At 39.4% G+C, this 20,140-nt stretch overlaps 1 protein-coding gene across 8 annotated transcripts in view; it reads left to right on the top strand.

Annotated features, from left to right (window-relative positions):
• The window catches only part of ZNF182 (zinc finger protein 182), a 108,579-nt gene that overhangs the window by 11,975 nt on the left and 76,464 nt on the right, over window positions 1-20,140 (top strand). For 2 of the 8 annotated variants that reach the window (XM_037821886.1, XM_037821884.1), the window contains one exon: window positions 14,017-14,096. The exons of the other annotated variants lie outside the window; for them this stretch is intronic. In XM_037821886.1, the coding sequence (XP_037677814.1) occupies window positions 14,017-14,096 (80 nt within the window). The remainder of the gene's footprint in view (window positions 1-14,016; window positions 14,097-20,140) is intronic. 8 annotated transcript variants of the gene reach the window in all.

The following is a 20,140-nucleotide window of genomic DNA, read 5'->3' as shown; positions in this document are numbered from 1 at the left end:
AGACTGTCTTTTTTTTTTCCAATTGTGGAAACATATATACACCCTAAATTTTCCCATTCCACCCCCTCCCTAGCATTCCATTAGTGGGATTAATCACATTTAGAATGTTGCAATGCTATCACGTTCCCACCATCCATTTCTAGAAGTTTCCCTTCACCCCAAACAGAAACCTTACACTCATTTCTTAACTCCCCATTGCCCCTTCCCCCACTTCTCAGAACACCTACTCTACTTTTCATCTCTATGGTCATATTCTCTGATACTTTCTTTGTGTTTACTGTGGGGCTTAAATTTAACATCTTAAATCTATAACAATCTTGTTTTTCTTTGCTACCAACTTAACTTCAATTTGACACATAAACTATGTTCCTTTACTCCCTCATTCCCCCATCTTTATGTAGTTCTTGTCAAAAATTACATATTTTACATTGAGTCCAAAACCACTGATTTATCATTACAGTTTATGTATTTTAGATCCTGTAGGAAGTAAATAGTGGAGTTACAAATCAAAAATACAGTAGTATTGGTATTTATATTTACCATGTGATCTTTACTGGAAATCTTTATTTCTTCATGTGGTTTCAGTCAATTGTTTAGTGTCCCTTCCTTTCAGCCTGCTCAATTCCCTTTAGCATTTCTTATAGGACTGATCTACTGCTGGTGAAGTCCCTCAGCTTTAGCTTATCCGGGAATGTTTTCATCTCCCCCTCATTTTTACCCTCCAGGTGTTTGTGATTTCTCCAAGTCTCTGATGGTTATTGACTTCTATTTGTATTCCATTGTGGTCAGAGAATGTGCTTTGAACAAATTCATTTTTTTTTAATTTATCGAGGCTTGTTTTTATGTCCCAGCTTACATTCTATATTTCCTTTTCCTTATGTCTCAGCTGTGTCCCTTTGAGCCACCTGTCCTCTATCCTCCGATCCCATCCAGGTTCATCCTTGGCATTCAATTGTCATCTATTTAGACTGTCTTTTTTTATTTTTTTTTCAATTGTGGAAACATATATACAGCCTAAATCTTCCCATTCCACCCCCTCCCTAGCCTTCCATTAGTGGGATTAATCACATTTAGAATGTTGTAATGCTCTTTCCCACCATCCATTACTAGAAGTTTCCTTTCACCCCAAACAGCAACCCTACACTCATTTCTTAACTCCCCATTGCCCCTTCCCCCATTTCTCTTAACCCATACTCTACTTTTCATCTCTATGGTCATATTCTCTGATAGTTTCTTTGTGTTTACTGTGGGGCTTAAAATTAACCTCTTAAATCCATAACAATCTTGTTTTTCTTTGAAACCACCTTCACTTCAATAGGACACGTAAACTATGTTCCTATACTCCTCCATTCCCCCACCTTTATATAGTTGTCTAAAATTACATATTTTACATTGAGTTCAAAACCACTGATTTGTCATTAGAGTTTGTGTATTTTTTGTCATGTAGGAAGTAAATAGTGGAGTTACAATTCAAAAATTATTGACTTCTATTTGTATTCCATTGTGGTTGGAGAATGTGCTTTGAATATATTCAATTTTTTTTTTTAATTTCTTGAGGCTTGTTTTATGTCCCAGCTTATGGTCCCTTCTGGAGAAAGATCCGTGATCACTAGAGAAAAATGAGTGTCCTGGTGATTTGGGATGTAAGGTTCTATATATGTCTGTTAAAATTCTCTATATCTCTTTCTCCTTTCTTTGTTTCTCTGTTGGTAGGGCTCCCTTTAGAATCTGAAGTAGGGCAGGTCTTTTATTGGCAAAGTCTCTCAGCATTTGTTTGTCTGTGAAAAATTTAAGCTCTCCCTCAAATTTGAAGGAGAGTTTTGCTGGATAAAGAATTCTTAGTTGGAAATTTTTCTCTCTCAGAATTTTAAATACGTCATGCCACTGCTTTCTCATCTCCATGGTGGCCGCTGAGTAGTCGCTACTTAGTCTTACGTTGTTTCCTTTGTATGTGGTGAATCGCTTTTCTCTTACTGCTTTCAGAACTTGCTTCTTCTCTTCAATATTTGAGAGTCTGATCAGAATATGTCTCAGCGTGATGTAAAGATGGCCGAATGGGGTGTCTCAACCCCCCCCTCCTCGCACAGTTCCTCCTTCCCAGCTCCGGGACAACTGGCGGGGCTCTGGGCTGTGGGCACGGCCCCAGGCAGGAGTTTATCCAGCCCTCCGGGGAGCCAGCTGCAAGCTGTGGGGTTTCTTTCTGCTTCCAGCTCTCCCCTCCGCTCCCCTGGCCCCAAGGGTATCTGCAGCAGGCTATCCTCCAGGCCAGACACCGAAGGGCCAGCTCAGCCCTCTCTTGCTGTGTTTTACTGCATGGTTCCCACTGTCACAACTGCAGCCGCTGCTGGGTTTTTCCCTTTTTTTTTTCCTCAAAAGAACCAGTCAGTCTCCAAATGCCAAGCCCTGGCTTCCCCACACCGCCGCGTGGCTGCGAGTCTTCCAGCCAGCTTACTCACTCGTTTCAGAATGCAGACTCCTGGTTTCACCAAGTATACGGCCCCTGTGGTACTAGCAGACCTCGTCCAGCTGGCGCATCACTAAAACCGTTATTCTGGGTCGCTTTCTGGTTTTTATCTAGTATTTTTCACGGAGGTGTTTTTTGCCCTGTCTCACCTAGCCGCCATCTTAGGTTCTCCCCCCTTAGCATTAATATTTAGGTCTTTGATCCTTTTTGAGTTAATTTTTGTATAAGGTATGAGATAGGGGCCCTCTTTCATTCTTTTGGTAATGGATATCTAGTTCTCCAAACACCATTTATTGAACAGGCTGCTCTGTCCCAGATGCTTTGGCTTGGCTGGCTTATCAAATATCAATTATCCATAGGTGAGAGGTTCTATTTCTGAACACTCAATTCTATTCCATTGGCTGGTATATCTGTCCTTATGCCAGTACCATGCTGTTTTGAGCACTGTAGCTTTGTAATATGCTTCAAAGTCAGGTAGTGTGAGACCTCCCACTTCGTTCCTCTTTCTCAAGATATGTTTGGCTATTCGGGGCACCTTGCTTTCCAAATAAATTTGGTTATTGGGTTTTCTATTTGTGCAAAGTAAGTTGTTGGGATTTTATTTGGTATTGCATTGCATCTATAAATCAGTTTAGGTAGAATTGACATCTTAATTATATTTAATCTTGCAATCCACGAACATGGTATGTTCTTCCATTTTTTAAGGCCCTGTTCAATTTCTTTTAGCAGTTTCTTGTAGTTTTTTGTGTATAGGTCTTTTGTGGCCTTTGTTAAGTTTATTCCTAAATACTTGATTCTTTTGGTTCCTATTGTAAATGGAATTTTTTTCTTGATTGCTTCCTCTTGTTGCACATTACTTGTGTGTAAGAACACTACACATTTTTGCAGTTGATCTTGTAGCCTGCCACTTTGTTTTATTCACTGATTAGTTCTAATAGCTTTGCTGTAGATTTTTCTGGATTTTCTACATGTAGAATCATGCCATCTGCAAAGAGTGAAAGTTTTACTTCTTCCTCTCCAATTCGGATGCCTTTTATTTCCTTTTCTTGCCTAATTTCTCTAGCTAGAACTTCCAGCACAATGTTGAATAACAATGGTGAGAGTGGGCATCCCTGTCTTGTTCCTGATCTTAGAGGGAAAGCTTTCAGTCTCTCTCCATTGAGTATGATGTTAGCTATGGGTTTTTCATATATTGCCTTTATCATATTGAGAAAGTTCCCTTCTATTCCTATCCTTTGAAGTGTTTTCATCAAGAAAGGATGTTGAATTTTGTCAAATGCCTTTTCTGCATCGATTGAGATGATCATGTTGTTCTTCTGCTTTGATTCATTGATATAGTGTATTACAGTAATTGATTTTCTTGTATTGAACCAGCTTTGCTTACCTGGAATAAACCCCACCTAGTCGTGGTGTATAATTCTTTTAAAGTGTTGCTGGATTTGATTTGTGTGTATTTTGTTGAGGATTTTTGCATCTATATTCATTAAATAGATTAGTCTATAATTTTCTTTTTTTGTAGTATCTTTGTCTGATTTTGGATTTAGGGTGATGTTGGTTTCATAGAATGAAATTGGGTAGCTTTCCCTCCTCTTCAATTTTTTTGAAGAGTTTGAGCATGATTGGTACTAATTCTTTCTTGAATGCTTGGTAGAATTCACATGTGAAGCCATCTGGTCCTGGACTTTTCTTTCTTGGGAGGTTTTGATGACTGACTCAGTCTCTTTACTTGTGATTGGTTTGTTGAGGTCATCTATTTCTTCTCCAGTCAATGTTGGTTGTTTATACTTTTCTAGGAAGTTGTCCATTTCATGTAAGTTGTCTAGTTTATTAGCATATAGTTGCTCATAGTATCTTCTCATTATCTCCTTTATTTCTGCAGGGTCAGTAGTTATGTTTCCTTCCCCATTTCTGATTGCATTCATTTGCATCCTCTGTCTTTTTTTGTTGTTGTTGTTAGCCTAGCTAGGGGTCCATCAATTTTGTTGATTTTCTCAAAGAACCAACTTCTGGTTTTGTTGATTCTCTCTATTGTTTTCCTGTTCTCAGTTTCATTTATTTTTGCTCTAATCTTTGTTATTTCTTTCCTGCTATTTGCTTTGGGGTTAGTTTGCTGTTCTTTCTCTAGTTCCTCCAGTTGAACAGCTAATTCCTCAATTTTTGCTCTCACTTCTCTTTTAATATAGGTGTTTGGGACAATAAATTTCCCTGTCAGCCCTGTCTTTGCTGCATCCCATAAGTTTTGATATGTTGTGTTTTCATTGTCATTTGCCTTGAGGTATTTACTAATTTCTCTTGTAATCTCTTCCTTTGCCCACTGGTTTTCTAAGTGTGTTGTTTAGCCTCCATACGTTTGTGAATTTTACAATCTTCTGCCTGTTATTTATTTCCAACTTCATTCCATTATGATCTGAGAAAATGTTTTTTATAATATCAATATTTTTAAATTTGTTGAGACTTGCTTTGTGACCCAACATATGGGATATCCTAGAGAATGTTCCATGAGCACTTGACAAAAATGTGTATCCTGCCGTTGTGGGGTATAGTGTTCTATAAATATCTGTCAAGTCTAGTTCATTTATCGTACAGTTCAACATCTTCGTTTCCTTATTAATCTTCTGTCTAGATGTTCTATCCATTGGTGAGAGCGGTGTATTGAAGTTTCCAGCTATTATAGAGATATCTACTTCTCCTTTCAGTGTTCTCAGTGTTTGCATCATGAATTTTGGGGCACTCTGGCTTGGTGCATAAATATTTATGATTGTTATGTTTTCTTTATTAATATATAGTGTCCTTTGTCTCTTTTAATTGTTTTACTTTTGAAGTCTAATTTGTCTGATATTAATATAGCTACTTCCACTTTTTTTCTGGTTGCTGTTTGCATGAAATATCTTTTTCCATCCTTTCACTTTCAGCCTATTTTTGTCCTTATGTCTAAAGTGAGTTTCTTGTAGATGGCATATAGATGGGTCCTGTTTTTTAATCCATTCTGCCAGTCTGTGTCTTTTTATTGGGGAGTTAAATCTATTAACATTTAGTGTTATTACTGTAAGGGCAGTACTTTCTTCTACCATTTTGTCTTTTGGATTTTATATGTCATGTTTTATTTTTTCCTCTCTCTACTTTTACCCTTCCTGTTAATCTTCATTTCTACACTCTTCTCCAAATCTCTCCTGTCTTTTCCTATCAGCCTGTAGCACTCCCTTTAGTATTTCTTATAGCACCAGTCTTTTATTCACAAACTCTCTCAGTGTCTGTCTGAAAATATTTTAATCTCTCCCTTATTTTTTTAATAATTCAGTTTTGTTGAGATATATTCACATACCATGCAGTCATACAAAGTGTATAATCAGTTCACAGTACCACCATATAGTTGTGTGTCCATCATCAAAATTAATTTTTGAACATTTTCATTATCACACACACAAAAGTAATAAGAATAAAAATTAAAGTGAAAAAGAACAATTAAGGTAAAAAAGAACACTGGGTGCTTTTTTTTTTTTTTGCCCCCGTTTTTCTACTCATCCAGCCATACACTGGACAAAGGGGAGTGTGATCTACATGGCTTTCCCAATCGCATTGTCACCCCTCATAAGCTACATTTATATACAATTGTCTTCAAGATTCAAGGGTTCTGGTTTGTAGTTTGATAGTGTCAGGTATTTTCTGCTAGCTATTCCAATTCATTAGAACCTAAAAGGGGTTGTCTATATTGTGCATAAGGGTGCCCACCAGAGTGACCGCTTGGCTCCTTTTGGAATCTCTCAGCCACTGAAACTTATTTCATTTCATTTCACATCCCCCTTTTGGTCAAGAAGATGTTCTCCATCCCACGATGCCGGGTCTAGATTCCTCCCTGGGAGTCATATTCCACGTTGCCAGGGGTATTTACACTCCTGGGTGACAGATCCCACGTAGGGGGGAGGGCAGTGATTTCATCTGCCATATTGGCTTAGCTAGAGTCTCCCTCATTTTTGAAGGACAGTTTTGTTGGATATAGAATTCTTGGTTGGCAGTTCTTCTCTTTCAGTATCTTAAATATATCATACCGCTGTCTTCTTGCCTCCATAATTTCTGCAGAGAAATCTGTACATAGTCTTTTCGAGCTTCCCTGTATGTGATGGATTGCTTTTTTCTTGCTGCTTTCAGAATTCTTTCTTTGTCTTTGACATTGGAAAATCTGATCAGTAAGTGTCTTGGAGTAGGTCTATTGGGATCTATTCTGTTTGGGGTACGCTGTACTTCAAGAATCTGCAATTTTCTGTCTTTCATAAGAGTTCGGAAATTTTCAGTGTGTATTTCTTCTGTTATTCTTTCTGCTCCTTTTCCCTTCTCTTCTCCCTCTGGGACACCCGTAACACATTATAATCTTGTGCTTCATGTTGTCACTCAGCTTCCTAAGACCCTGCTCGTATTTTTCCATTCTTTTCACCATCTGTTCTTTTTATGTGTGAATTCAGATGTCTGGTCTTCCAAGTCACTGATGCTTTCTTCTGCCTGTTCAAATCTACTGTTGTATCCCTCCATTTTCTTTTTCATCTCCTCCATTATTCCCTTCATTCCCATAAGTTCTGCTATTTGTTTTTTCAAGTTTATGAATTCTTCCTTATGGTCATCCAGTATCTTCCTTATATCCTTCATCTTTTTTGCTATATCTTCCTTCAGTTCATTAACTTGATTTTTGAATTGATTTAGGAAGGAATTGATCTTCCTTCAGTTCACTGAATTGATTTAGTGTTAGTTGCCTCAACTTCTGTATCTCGTTTGAACTGTTAGTTTGTTCCTCTGGCTGGTCCATATTTTCGTGTTTCCTAGTATGGCTCATTATCTTGAGCTGTCTAGGCATCTGACTTTCTTGATTAGTTTATTATGAAGCTCATTTTTACTCTTTTACCTAAGGTTTTCTTGTTGGTTGGCTTTGTTCTCTATCCTTTGGTGTTCAGTTCAGCTTATTCTAGGCCTCTAACTTAGGTTCTCTTTAGTTGTTTGGAGTTTTTCACCTCTTGTTTTTCTGTTTCTTGCCCTGCCTCTATGTAGCCTTTTTGTGTGAGTGTCCCCTCAGATATGGTCAACCCCAGTCAGGTTTTCCCAGTCCAGAGAGGCCCAGGTCTCAGGAGGAGGTTGTGGAGTTTCCTTGAGAATGAGACCCTCCTGTGAGGCCTTTAGATTCTGTGCTTTTCCTATCCTGTCCAGCAGGTGGCGCTTGCTAGCCCACAGCTCCCCCACCAGTGTAAGGAGGTGCAGTGCCTTTACTTCTCCTGGTGACCCTGACCCTGTCGGGGGCATGGGTGGCTGAAGTTGGTTTCTGAATTTCAGCCCCTGGGATCTGAGTTCCCTGAAGCGGGGCTGCCACCGGAGCTAGACCATGCCCCCCTTCTCTTTGGGAAATTATGGCCTTTAGCAAATTGTTTCCCCCACTAGACTTACTGCTTTGTCTCTCAGAGCTATCTTAGCTCTGCTCTTGCCTGGGCCCAAATCGCAAGTCTTTGAGGCTTTCTGTAATGGGCTACTTAGAATAGTTATTTTTTAAAAAAGAGAAAAAGGTAAAAAAAGAAAAAAGAGAAAGGCCCAGTATAGACTATTAAAGAAAAGTGCTTTAATTCAGCCCTTTCAGTTCTGATGGGCTATTGAAATGCAAAAAGACAAGGAGTTGGAGAGCAATTGAGTTGCAAAAAAAACCCAGAAAAAAGGGCTTTTTAGAGTAGGGCCCTGGTCCCCTTGGTTTGCATATGTGCCTGATTCTGTTTGAGCTCAGCACTTCTCTGTATAATGTTCACCCCCAACTCCGGAAGTCTCTATTGTTTTCTTTTTTTTTGCTGTTTTTGCTAGCCCTGTCTCCTCTCCGCCGGGCTGACTGCTTCCAGATTCTCCAGTGTCTGGTCTCAGCTTATCTATGGTAGGAGTTTTTGTTCAGCAGTCTGAGTTTGTTAATAAGTTCTGCAACTGCAGTTCTCCCTCCTGGTTCCCAGCACTGACATCCCCTCCTCCCTCAGGAAACCAGCCACAAAACAGTCTGTTGTGCCTGGCAGGGAGGGGCATGGGCCCCCTGGCCTCAAGGACTTTCAGATTTCACTGATCTCAGCTGCTCCATGCACTTGTGACTGTTGTGTGACCATGCCCAAACTTGGATTCCTCTGCGGTGTCCATTCTACACAGTTCCTGGCTATAAACCCACTGCCCCAGAGGAGTAACTAAAACACACACCTCACCGCTCTGCCATCTTGCCCCCTTTCTCCCTCACTTTTTTTAAATTCATTTTATTGAGATATATTCACATACCATGCAGTCATACAAAACAAAGCATACATTCAGTTGTTCACAGTGCCACCAGATAGCTGTGCATTCATCACCAAAATCAATCCCTGGCACCTTCATTACCGCACACACAAAAATAACAAGAATAAAAATTAAAGTGAAGAAGAGCAATTAGAGTAAAAAAGAACACTGGGTGCCTTTTTTGTTTGTTTGTTTTTTTCCTTCCCCCATTTTTCTACTCATCCATCCATAAACTAGACAAAGGGGAGGTCCATATGGCTTTCCCAATCGCATTGTCACCCCTCATAATCTACATTTTTATACAATCGTCTTCCAGATTCATGGGTTCTGGGTTGTAGTTTGATAGTTTCAGGTATTTACTGCTAGCTACTCCAATTCACTAGAACCTAAAAAGGGTTGTCTATATTGTGCATAAGAGTGCCCACCAGAGTGACCTCTTGGCTCCTTTTGGAATCTCTCTGCCACTGAAGCTTATTTCATTTCCTTTCACATCTCCCTTTTGGTCAAGAAGATGTTCTCCATCCCACAATGCTGGGTCTACATTCCTCCCTGGGAGTCATATTCCACATTGCCAGGGAGATTCACTCCCCTGGGTGTCTGATCCCACATAGGGGGTTGTGGTTATTTCTTTTATTGTATTTTTCAGTTTTAAAATTTCTGTTTGTTTCTTTTTATATGTTCTGTTTCTTTGGTGAGACTTTGTATCTTCCTGTTGTTTCCCAGAGTGTTTGCCCCTAACTTTTGGAGGGTTTTTGTAATAGCTGCTTTAAAGTCTTTTTCAGAGAATTCTAGCATTTTTGTCATCTCAGTGTTGGTGTCTTTTGATTGTTTTTTTCTCATGTGAGTTGAGATTTTCCTGGTTTTTCATGTGCCATGTAATTTTGGATTGTTGTACTCAACATTTTTAATATGTATACCTTTTAAAATGCAGTTTTATTGAGATATATTCACACAGCATAGAAACCATCTGAAGTATGCAATCACTGGCTCAGAGTATCATTGCATAGTTGTGCCTATAGCCCCATGATCAAATTTAGAACATTTTCATTACTGCAGAAAAGGAAAAAGAAAAAGAAAACTCTAATCCTCCCATTCTCCTTATCCCCCCATATTATTGACCCATAGTATTGATGTGATAAATTTGTTACTGTTGATGAAAGAGTATTAAAATATTGCTGTTAACTATAGTCCATAGTTTGCAATAGGTACATTTTCCCCCCATATACCCCTCTATTATTAACTCCTTATAATAGTGTTGTGCATCTGCTCTAGTTCATGAGAGAACTTTTTTTTATATTTGTTCAGTTAATCATGGACATTATCTACCACAAGATTCACTGTGTTATACATTTCTGTGTTTTAAGCTCCAACTTTCTGTCTGGTGATATACATGACTCTTAACTTCCCCTTTCCACCATACTCACACACCATTCAGCACTGTTAATTATTCTCACAATAACCTGCTATCGTCACCTTTGTCCATTTTTAAATGTTTAAGTTCAAACTAGTTAAACATTCTGCACATGTTAAGCAACCACTCCCATTCTTTAGCCTCTGAATATGTATAACTTTTGAGACTCTGGGTTTTGTTTAAATCCTATGGAGAAGGTTGATGTTTTTGTTTGTGATAGGCAATTGACCCGTTTAGTTTCAGGTTACAGGTTCTCACCAGCATTCTGTGGTTTGTGCTTTCAATGTTAGTTTAGTTTTCAAACCTTTACAGTGCCATCTGGGCCTGTCTTGTGTGTATGCCACCCTATGGACAGTCTGGGACCTAGGCAGTGGTCTGTCCCTTAGTTCAGTTCTCAAAATGTTGGCTTGTCTGTTTAGGATTAGATCCACTCACGTGCAGCTTGAGGGTGAGCCTGGGAGTTCATATATGATTTTATGGGGTTGCTTTCCTCAACTCCTCTTTATGATCTCCCATGTACTTTCTGGTTCCCTGTGACTCCCCTTTTCTATCCTCCTGCCAGAAAACTGGAGCTTTACTTATCCCACTCTGCTGTGCGCTTCTTACATCTGTGCCCATGTGTGAGACAAGTGGCAGATGGACACAGAGAGAAAAAGCAATGGTGGGGGTCTCCCTGCCCACTTGGGATCACAGCTCCTCCAGTCAGAAAGGAGGATTTCCTTCCTTCTAGGCTTTAGGGACCTATTGGGCTCCATTGCTGCTGTGATTCTGGTTGTTTCTGCTACTGCTGCTAGATTTTTTTTCTTTTTTTGATGTCTGGGGTATGAGAGACAGGAGGAAACAAAAAAGAAAAACAGATTTTCTTTTTTCTCTCTGAGCATTAGGAATTCCCTGATACATGATAAATTTTTCAAGCCAGATCTAGAGGGCTTCTTCTGGAATGAATTTTATCGATGCCTCAGTGCTTGCTTCTGGATTTGGGGCTGCCTTGATTCTGGGCTGGGGGAATACCAGGGAAAACATAGCAAAGTCACAATCCTTTTGGTGGTCCTTCAAATTCTGGCCTTTTTCCCTAAACTGCCTGCTACTGTTTACATTTCAGAATTATCAAACTGCTAGTTCATGCATTCTGTCCAGGTTTTATACCTGCATTCAGTGGGAGAGACAGGGTGAATGTGCTTACTTCATCTTACCTGAAACCAGATAACCCAGCACTGTGCTGCACTGTGCTGCTCGCAGGAGCCAGGATGTTCCCATATGCTCTGGCTGCCAGGCACCAACCAGACTGAACTATTTAGGGCTTCTTGAATCTGTAGATTTATATGTTTTGCCAAATTTGGGAAGTTTTCAGCAATTATTTCTTTGAATAGTTTTTTAGCCACTCTCTCTTCTAGGACTCCAGTGATATAATGGTTGGATCTTTTGTTCTGTTCATTTTTTTTTCCAGTCTAATTCCTTTCTTGTTGATCAGATTGGCTAAATTCCATTGATCTGTCCTCAGGTTTACTGATTCTATCCTCTGTCATCTCCATTAAACTACTGAGCCCAGACAGTGAGCTTTTAATTCACTTGTTACATGTTTCAGTTCTATGATTTTCATTTGGTTCTCTTTTATGACTTCTATTTTTCTGCTGAGATTTTCTACATTTTATTTGTTTCAAGAGAATTTGTAGTTGTTTATTGAGGCTTTTTGGTATTCAGTTTTATTGAGATATATTCACATACCATACAGTCATCCATGGTGTACAATCAACTGTTCACAGTATCTTCATATAGTTGTGCATTCATCACCCCAATCTATTTTTGAACATTTTCCTTATACCAGAAAGAATAAAAATAAAAAATAATAGAAAAAAAGAACTCCCAAATTATTGAGGCATTTTTTTTTTTTATCTTCATTTTATTGAGATATAGTCACATACCACGCAGTCATACAAAACAAATCGTACTTTCGATTGTTTACAGTACCATTACATAGTGGTACATTCATCACCCAAATCAATCCCTGGCACCTTCATTAGCACACACACAAAAATAACAAGAATAATAATTAGAGTGAAAAAGAGCAATTGAAGTAAAAAAGAACACTGGGTACCTTTGTCTGTTTGTTTCCTTCCCCTATTTTTCTACTCATCCATCCATAAACTAGACAAAGTGGAGTGTGGTCCTTATGGCTTTCCCAATCCCATTGTCACCCCTCATAAGCTACATTTTTATACAACTGTCTTCGAGATTCATGGGTTCTGGGTTGTAGTTTGATAGTTTCAGGTATCCACCACCAGCTACCCCAATTCTTTAGAACCTAAAAAGGGTTGTCTAAAGTGTGCATAAGAGTGCCCACCAGAGTGACCTCTTGGCTCCTTTTGGAATCTCTCTGCCACTGAAGCTTATTTCATTTCCTTTCACATCCCCCTTTTGGTCAAGAAGATGTTCTCTGTCCCACGATGCCAGGTCTACATTCCTCCCCGGGAGTCGTATTCCACGTTGCCAGGGAGATTCACTCCCCTGGGTGTCTGATCCCACGTAGTGGGGAGGGCAGTGATTTCACCTTTCAAGTTGGCTTAGCTAGAGAGACAGGGCCACATCTGAGCAACAAAGAGGCATTCGGGAGGAGGCTCTTAGGCACAACCATAGGGAGGCCTAGCCTCTCCTTTGCAGCAACCGTCTTCCCAAGGGTAAAACCTGTGGTAGAGGGCTCAACCCATCAAACCACCAGTCCCCTATGTCTGTGGTCATGTTAGCAACCATCGAGGTGGGGTAGGCGAATACCCCTGCATTCTCCACAGGCTCCTATTGAGGCATTTTTATGTTGGCTTCTTTAAAATCCTTTTCAGGTAATTCTAACATCTGATTCATCTTAGAATTGGCATCAATTGATTGTTTTTTCTCATTCAAGTTGCAATTTTTCTAGTTCTTCATATGGCAGGTGACTTTAGATTGTGTCCTGGATATTTCAGCTATTAAATTAGGAGATTCTGGGTCCTATTTAAATTTTCTATTTTAGCAGTCACCCTGTTTAGGTTTAGCACACAGGTTCTGACCTACTTTTGTGGTCTGGGTTCCAATAACAATTTAATTTTCAGAGCCTTTGAAATGCTATTTTGGTCTGCTTGGTTTGTCTTTTGCTCCTGGGGCTCCCACTGATCCCTGCTGGTGCCATCTTAGGAGGTCAGAAGAAGTTCCCCACCCAGCCTGAGCTATTTGGTTCTTCTAGGTGATGGAAGGGAGTCTCAACCCCTGGGGACAGAGTGCTTTTCAGGGCTGTATGGCTTGTTGTGGTGGGATACCCTCTGCTGGTGCTACCCAGCCACTCAGTGTAACTCAGTGTATCTACTTGGGGGAAGGAATTCTCTGGCTTGTTGGGACAAAGAACACTTCCTGGGCACTTGTGGCAGGATCCCCCCTGCTGGAGCCCCCTGGCCACCAATATCTTTCTGTGGGAGAAAGGATTTCCTTCCCAGCTGAATGCTTGTTATATTGGGGTCTCCCTGCCAGTGCACTCCCCGCCTCGGTTGTCCATTGTCTCTAGGTGGGGGAAGATATTCTACAGTTTGAGGGGACAAAGAGTGCTTGCTGGGCTGCGTGCCTATCGTGGCAGGATCCCCCTTGCTGGAACTGTCTGGTTGCCTGGTGTCTCTCAGTGGGAGAAAGGGTTCTTTGCCTTGCAGGGATGAAGAGCATTTCCTAGCTGGGTACTTGTTGTGCTGGGATCTCCCCTGCCACTGTTACCTGTTTGCCAGGTGTCTCTAAGTGGGAGAGGTATCTAGATGGGGAAAGGATGTTTCAGGCCTAGTAGGGAAGGAGAGCATTTTCTCTGTTTTCTTGTTGTCATTGGAGCTCCCAATTAATCTCCTTGCTGGTTCCTCAGGTCTTGCCTGGTGTTGTTGGAGGGACTCCTGTTCAATCTGGGGGAAGAAAGAGACTACCTGGTCTGCCTTCTGTTGCAAGGTTAGGGGATCAGAGATGCTGGGCCTGGGTTGCCTTCTATTGTTGTATGGGAGATTGGAAGATGCCCTGCTACTGTATTGTTTTTCTAGTCCTTGGGTCCCTAACTTGTCTGCCTTCCTCTTTACTCCTTTCAGAGTCCCTCCCTTGGATGCCTCTTGTATTATTTCCCAGGTTTATAGTTTTACTCCGTGAGGAAGAGCAGGGAGAGAGGAATCTATGCCATCTTGTCCAGTAGACTTCCAGTCTACTCTTTATATCTAGTTACTATCTATTTCTTTATCTTGAAACAGTGAAAGCATGTAAATATATAGTTCACCAGCTTGTGGTTTTCACTTAACTTAGCAATTCAATAAATATTTATTGTGACTAAGTTATGGTCATGATTCCAATAAAAAACAGTGGGTTCTCTGCCTGATGAGCTCAAATGACCAATTCCTGAGACATTGGGGCTTCAAAGGGAGAAAGAGTCTATTGCTAGGCTCGAAGCAGGGGATCAGATGGCCTATCGGCTCAAAAATCTGTCTCCCAGAGTTGCAGTAACTCTGATAGTTTTATAGTACCAAAAAATGGGCAAGTTTTAAGATAATGAGCACAGTGGCTTGAGATGATGAAGTTAGAGATGATCTAATTATTGAGCATGTGCAGATTGATTACATGCTTAGTCACAGAAATATGTAAGAAAATAGGGGCCTTAATAAGATGATGGGCATGATTTTTAGTATTATAATGAAGTATAAGTCATTTATAGGTTAAAGTTTAAGGTACTGCACAAGTCAGGGGGGCCAATTTTGGTTAGATCCACCTTTGTCTGGCAAGATAGTTTTGGAATTGAGGTGGTTTGGTTCTGGGCTGACTTGAGGCCTTTCATTAATAAACATTAGGGACTGTCTTTCGTGATCATAGGACTCTAAAGTTGAAAAACAGGATAAAGGGGTATAAGTGAGGGTCAGTCACAAGGTTTTTTTTTTTTTTTAATGGAAGGAAAAAAGTATTTTATTAAGGAAACAAACAGAAAGGGTACACAAACAGAATTCATTTAGATTACAAACAGTAGTTAACAAAACACAAGGGAGAAACTAAAAGTGACGAGATTTTTAAAAAATCTCGTAGAAAGGAACTCTTTCATAAGTCACAAGGTTTTTACAATCACAAGATAAAGGCTATATAGTTATACAATCATTACCAGAGATCAAGGCATCTGGATTATAGTTCAGAAATTTAAGGTATTTCCCTCTGGCCACTTTAATAGACCACAAAGTAAAAAAGAAATATCTATATAATGATTCAGTAATTATAATCATTTGTTAAATCCTGACTTCTAGGTTACAGTTATCTTTCCACATCAGATTGAAGAACTACCTTCTGAACAACTGCCCATGATTATAATTCAGACATACCATAATATTTCTTTTACCTGGTCCCTTATTAATAGGATTTTGTTTTTTTCCCAATTTTATGATATCACAAAAAGTTAGGAAGTGAATGAATGACTGTTCGTATATGTATTCTTGTGGGGACATTTCTGTAGGACAGGTTTCTATAACTTGAAGTTCTGGGATAAACAAACTATTCTAACTTTAAAGAGGAATTGTCAAATTTCCTTCTAAAAAGACTTAATGCCACACTTCCACCAGTAGGGCCACAGAAAATGCCTGTTTCCGAATATTTTCTGCAAGAAGAAATATCAGCAATATTTTTAGACCTTGCCAATCAGAAAATTGACAGATGATTTCTCATTTTCGTTATTTATTTATTTATTTATTTATTTATTTATTTATTCATTCTGATGGTCGACCAGCTTTCCATATGTGTTGACCATTTCCTACAGAGAAGTTGCAAGAATAGAACAATGACTGATCATATACCTTCACCTCAATTCACCAATTGTTGACTTTTTGCCACATTTTAAAAATTCAATTTTATTGAGCTATATTCACATACCATACAATCATCCAAAGTGTACAATAAATTGTTCACAGTACCATCATATAGTTGTGCATTCATCACCACAATTTTTGAACATTTTCATTACTCCAAAAAATAAGAATAAAAATAGAAGTAAAAAAGAACACCTAAAACATCCTATCCCTCCCATCCCCCCCTATTTTATTTACTTTTTGATCCCATTTTTCCACTCATCTGTCCATACATTGGATAAAGGGAGTATGAGCCACAAGGTTTTCACAATCACATGGTCACACCGTGTAAGCTATATAGTTACACAGTTGTCTTCAAGAATCAAGGCTACTGGGTTACTGTTCAACAGTTTCAGATATTTTCTTCTAGCTATTCCAATACACTAAAAACTAAAAAGGGATATCTATGTAACACATAAGAATACTCTACAGAATGACCTCTTGACTCCATATGAAATCTCTCAGCCCCTGAAACTATTTTTTTAGGCAATTTTATTGAGATGTATTTATGTGCCATAAAATCATCCAAAGTGTACAATCAGTTGTTCACAGTATCATCATACAGTTGTGCATTCATCACCACAATTGTTTGAACATTTTCATTACTCCAAGAAATAAAAATAAGAATAAAAATAAAAGTAAAAAAGAACACCCAAAATATCTCATACTTTTCCCTGCCCCCCCCCCCCATTATTCATTTACTTTCTATCTCCCATTTTTCTACTCATCTGTCCATACACCGGCTAAAGGGTGTGTGGGCCACAAGATTTTCACAATCACACAGTCATCCTGTGTAAGCTATATATTTATATGATCGTCTTCAAGAAAAGGATTCTGGATTGCAGCTTAACAGTTTAAGATATTTCCTTCTAGCTGTTCTAATACACTAAAAACTAAAAAGGGATATCTATATAATGCATAAGAATAACTTCCAGAATGACCTCTTGACTCCATTTGAAATCTCTTAGCCATTGAAACTTTATTTTGTTTCATTTCTCTTCCCCGTTTTGGTCAAGAAGGATTTCTCAATCCCCTGATGCCAAGTCCAGTCTTATCCCCGGGAGTCATGTCCCATGTTGCCAGGGAGGTTTACACCCCTGGGAGTCATGTCCCATGTAGAGAGGAGGGCAGTGAGTTCGCCTGCTGAGTTGGCTTAGAGAGAGAGGCCACATCTGAGCACCAAAAGAGGTTCTCTGGGTTGACTCTTAGGCACAATTATAAGTATGCTCAGCCTCCTTTGCAGTAAGAAGCTTCATAAGGGCAAGCCCCAAGACTGAGGGCTCAGCCTTCTAAATTGGTAGTCCCCAGTGCTTGTGAGAATATCAGTAATTCCCCAGGTGGGGAAGTTTAATATTTCCACATTTCCCCCCAGTCTCTCAAGGGGACTTTGCAAATACATTTTTATTCTATGCTCAAATTACTCTGGGATGTATTGGGGCTCCACACTCACTTGTGCAAACCAACCAGATCTTACTCCCTATTCAAAGTTCCATGTAATTATGGTTTTGAATAAACTGATCATGCAAGTTAAATTGTATAGTGTGCTACAGAAAATATAGATTTTGCACCAAATAAACATCTCTTCCTTTGGTCTCACACAGAAGTTGAAGTTCTAAAACACTGTCAATATCATCCTTTACCCTTTAGTCTGATTTGCCTTAGTCATATCCAGATCAGCTTCATTCATATCTCTAATTGAAGTCTGAACTCTTTTTCAGAATCAAGTCTGTTTCGTTCATTCTCTGTTTGGAGTATGATCTCTTTTTCAGCTTCTTTAACATTTGCTGTATGGGATAATGCTGACATTCATAGCTGCTGAACTCTGGCTCTGAGTCTCAGGTGTCGCACAGATACCTGAAGTTGCAGAGACCGACCAGGTTATACACAAACAGCTCAGCATCTCAGAATTTAGAAATAACCATTACAGCTCAAGAATAGATGTAACTGCTGTAAGAGCTTACAGTCTAGGAACCTTTACCCTAAACCTTCCCCTGATAACCTATGCTGTCAGATTCAATTTTCAGTGTTTGCACATTATAGTTAGTCCTTATTAGCATGGTGTTACAATGCTTATCTTTTCATTTCTGGTTTATTTCACTCAACATACTGTCCTCAAGGTCCATTCACCTAGTTGCATACCTTACAACTTCATTCCTTCTTGTAGCCACTCAATATTACATTGTATGTATATACCACCATTCGCCATTCCATTCATCAGTCGATATACCCTTAGGCCCCCTCCATCCATTGCGAACCGTGAATACTGCTGCCATAAACATCAGTGTGCAAATGTCCATTCGTGTCCCTGCTCTCAGTTCTTCCAAGTATATTCCCAATAACGGGGTTGCAGGACCATATGGTAACCCCATACTTAGCTTCCTGTGGAACGACCACACTGCCTTACAGATGGGCTGCACCATTCTACTTCCCTGCCAACAGTGATTAGGTACTTCCCTCTCTCCACAATTTCTCCAGCACTTTTATCCCTCTGTTTACTTTTTTTTTTTTCATTTTATTTTATTTTATTTTATTTTCCATTTTTATTGAGATTGTTCAGATACCATACAATTATCCAAAGATCCAAAGTGTACAATCACTTGCCCCTGGGTACCCTCATACAGCTGTGCATCCATCACACTTAATTTTTGTTCAATTTTTAGAAACTTTTCATTACTCCAGACAAGAAATAAAGTGAAAGATGAAAAGAGAAAAAAAGAAAAGGAAACTCTAAACCTCCCCTATCCCTAACCAACCCCCCTCAATTGTTGACTCCTAGTATTGATATACGTTTGTTACTGTTTATGAAAAAATGTTGAAATACTACTAACTGTAGTATATAGTTTGTAATAGGTATATAGTTCTTCCCTATATGCCCCTCTATTATTAACTTCTAATTGTATTGTCATACATTTGTTCTGGTTCATGAAGTGATTTCTAGTATTTGTACAGTTGATCATGGACATTGCCCACCATAGGATTCAGTTTTATACATTTCCATCTTTTGACCTCCAACTTTCCTTCTGGTGACATATATGACTCTGAGCTTCCCCTTTCCACCTCATTCACACACCATTCGGCACTGTTAGTTATTCTCACATCTTGCTACCAACACCCCTGTTCATTTCCAAACATTTAAGTTCATCCTAATTGAACATTCTGCTCATACTAAGCAAGAGCATCTACATTTCTTCCACAAGGCAGGAGGGAGAGTCAAAGAAGGTAGAGAGGCAAAAGAAAGAGGAAACAAAAAAAATGACAGCTAGGAAGCAGCAAAAGGAAAAATAACCTTAAATCAAAGTAGAATAAAGAATCAGACAATACCACCAATGTCAAGTGTCTAACATGCCTCCCCTATCCCCCCCTCTTATCTGCATTCACCTTGGTATATCACCTTTGTTACATTAAAGGAAGCATAATACAATGATTCTATTAGTTACAGTCTCTAGTTTATGCTGATTGCATCCCTCCCCCAATGCCTCCCCATTTTTAACACCTTGCAAGGTTGACATTTGCTTGTTCTCCCTCGTAAAAGAACATATTTGTACATTTTATCACAATTGTTGAATACTCTAGATTTCACCAAGTTACACAGTCCCAGTCGTTATCTTTCCTCCTTTCTTGTGGTGTCTCACATGCTCCCCACCTTTCTCTCTCAACCGTATTCATAGTTACCTTTGTTCAGTGTACTTACATTGTTGTGCTACCATCTCCCAAAACTGTGTTCCAAACCACACACTCCTGTCTTCTATCACCCTGTAGTGCTCCCTTTAGTATTTCCTGTAGGGCAGGTGTCTTGTTCACAAAGTCTCTCATTGTCTGTTTGTCAGAAAATATTTTGAGCTCTCCCTCATATTTGAAGGACAGCTTTGCTGGATACAGGATTCTTGGTTGGTGGTTTTTCTCTTTCAGTATCTTAAATATATCACACCACTTCCTTCTTGCCTCCATGGTTTCTGCTGAGAGATCCGCACATAGTCTTATTAAGCTTCCTTTGTATGTAATGGATTGCTTTTCTCTTGCTGCTTTCAGGATTCTCTCTTTGTCTTTGACATTTGATAATCTGATTATTAAGTGTCTTGGCGTAGGCCTCTTCATATCTCTTCTGTTTGGAGTATGCTGTGCTTCTTG

Source organism: Choloepus didactylus, chromosome X, assembly GCF_015220235.1.
Source record: "Choloepus didactylus isolate mChoDid1 chromosome X, mChoDid1.pri, whole genome shotgun sequence".
Taxonomy (NCBI): Eukaryota; Metazoa; Chordata; class Mammalia; order Pilosa; family Megalonychidae; genus Choloepus; species Choloepus didactylus.
This window is presented reverse-complemented; position numbering and strand designations above follow the sequence as displayed.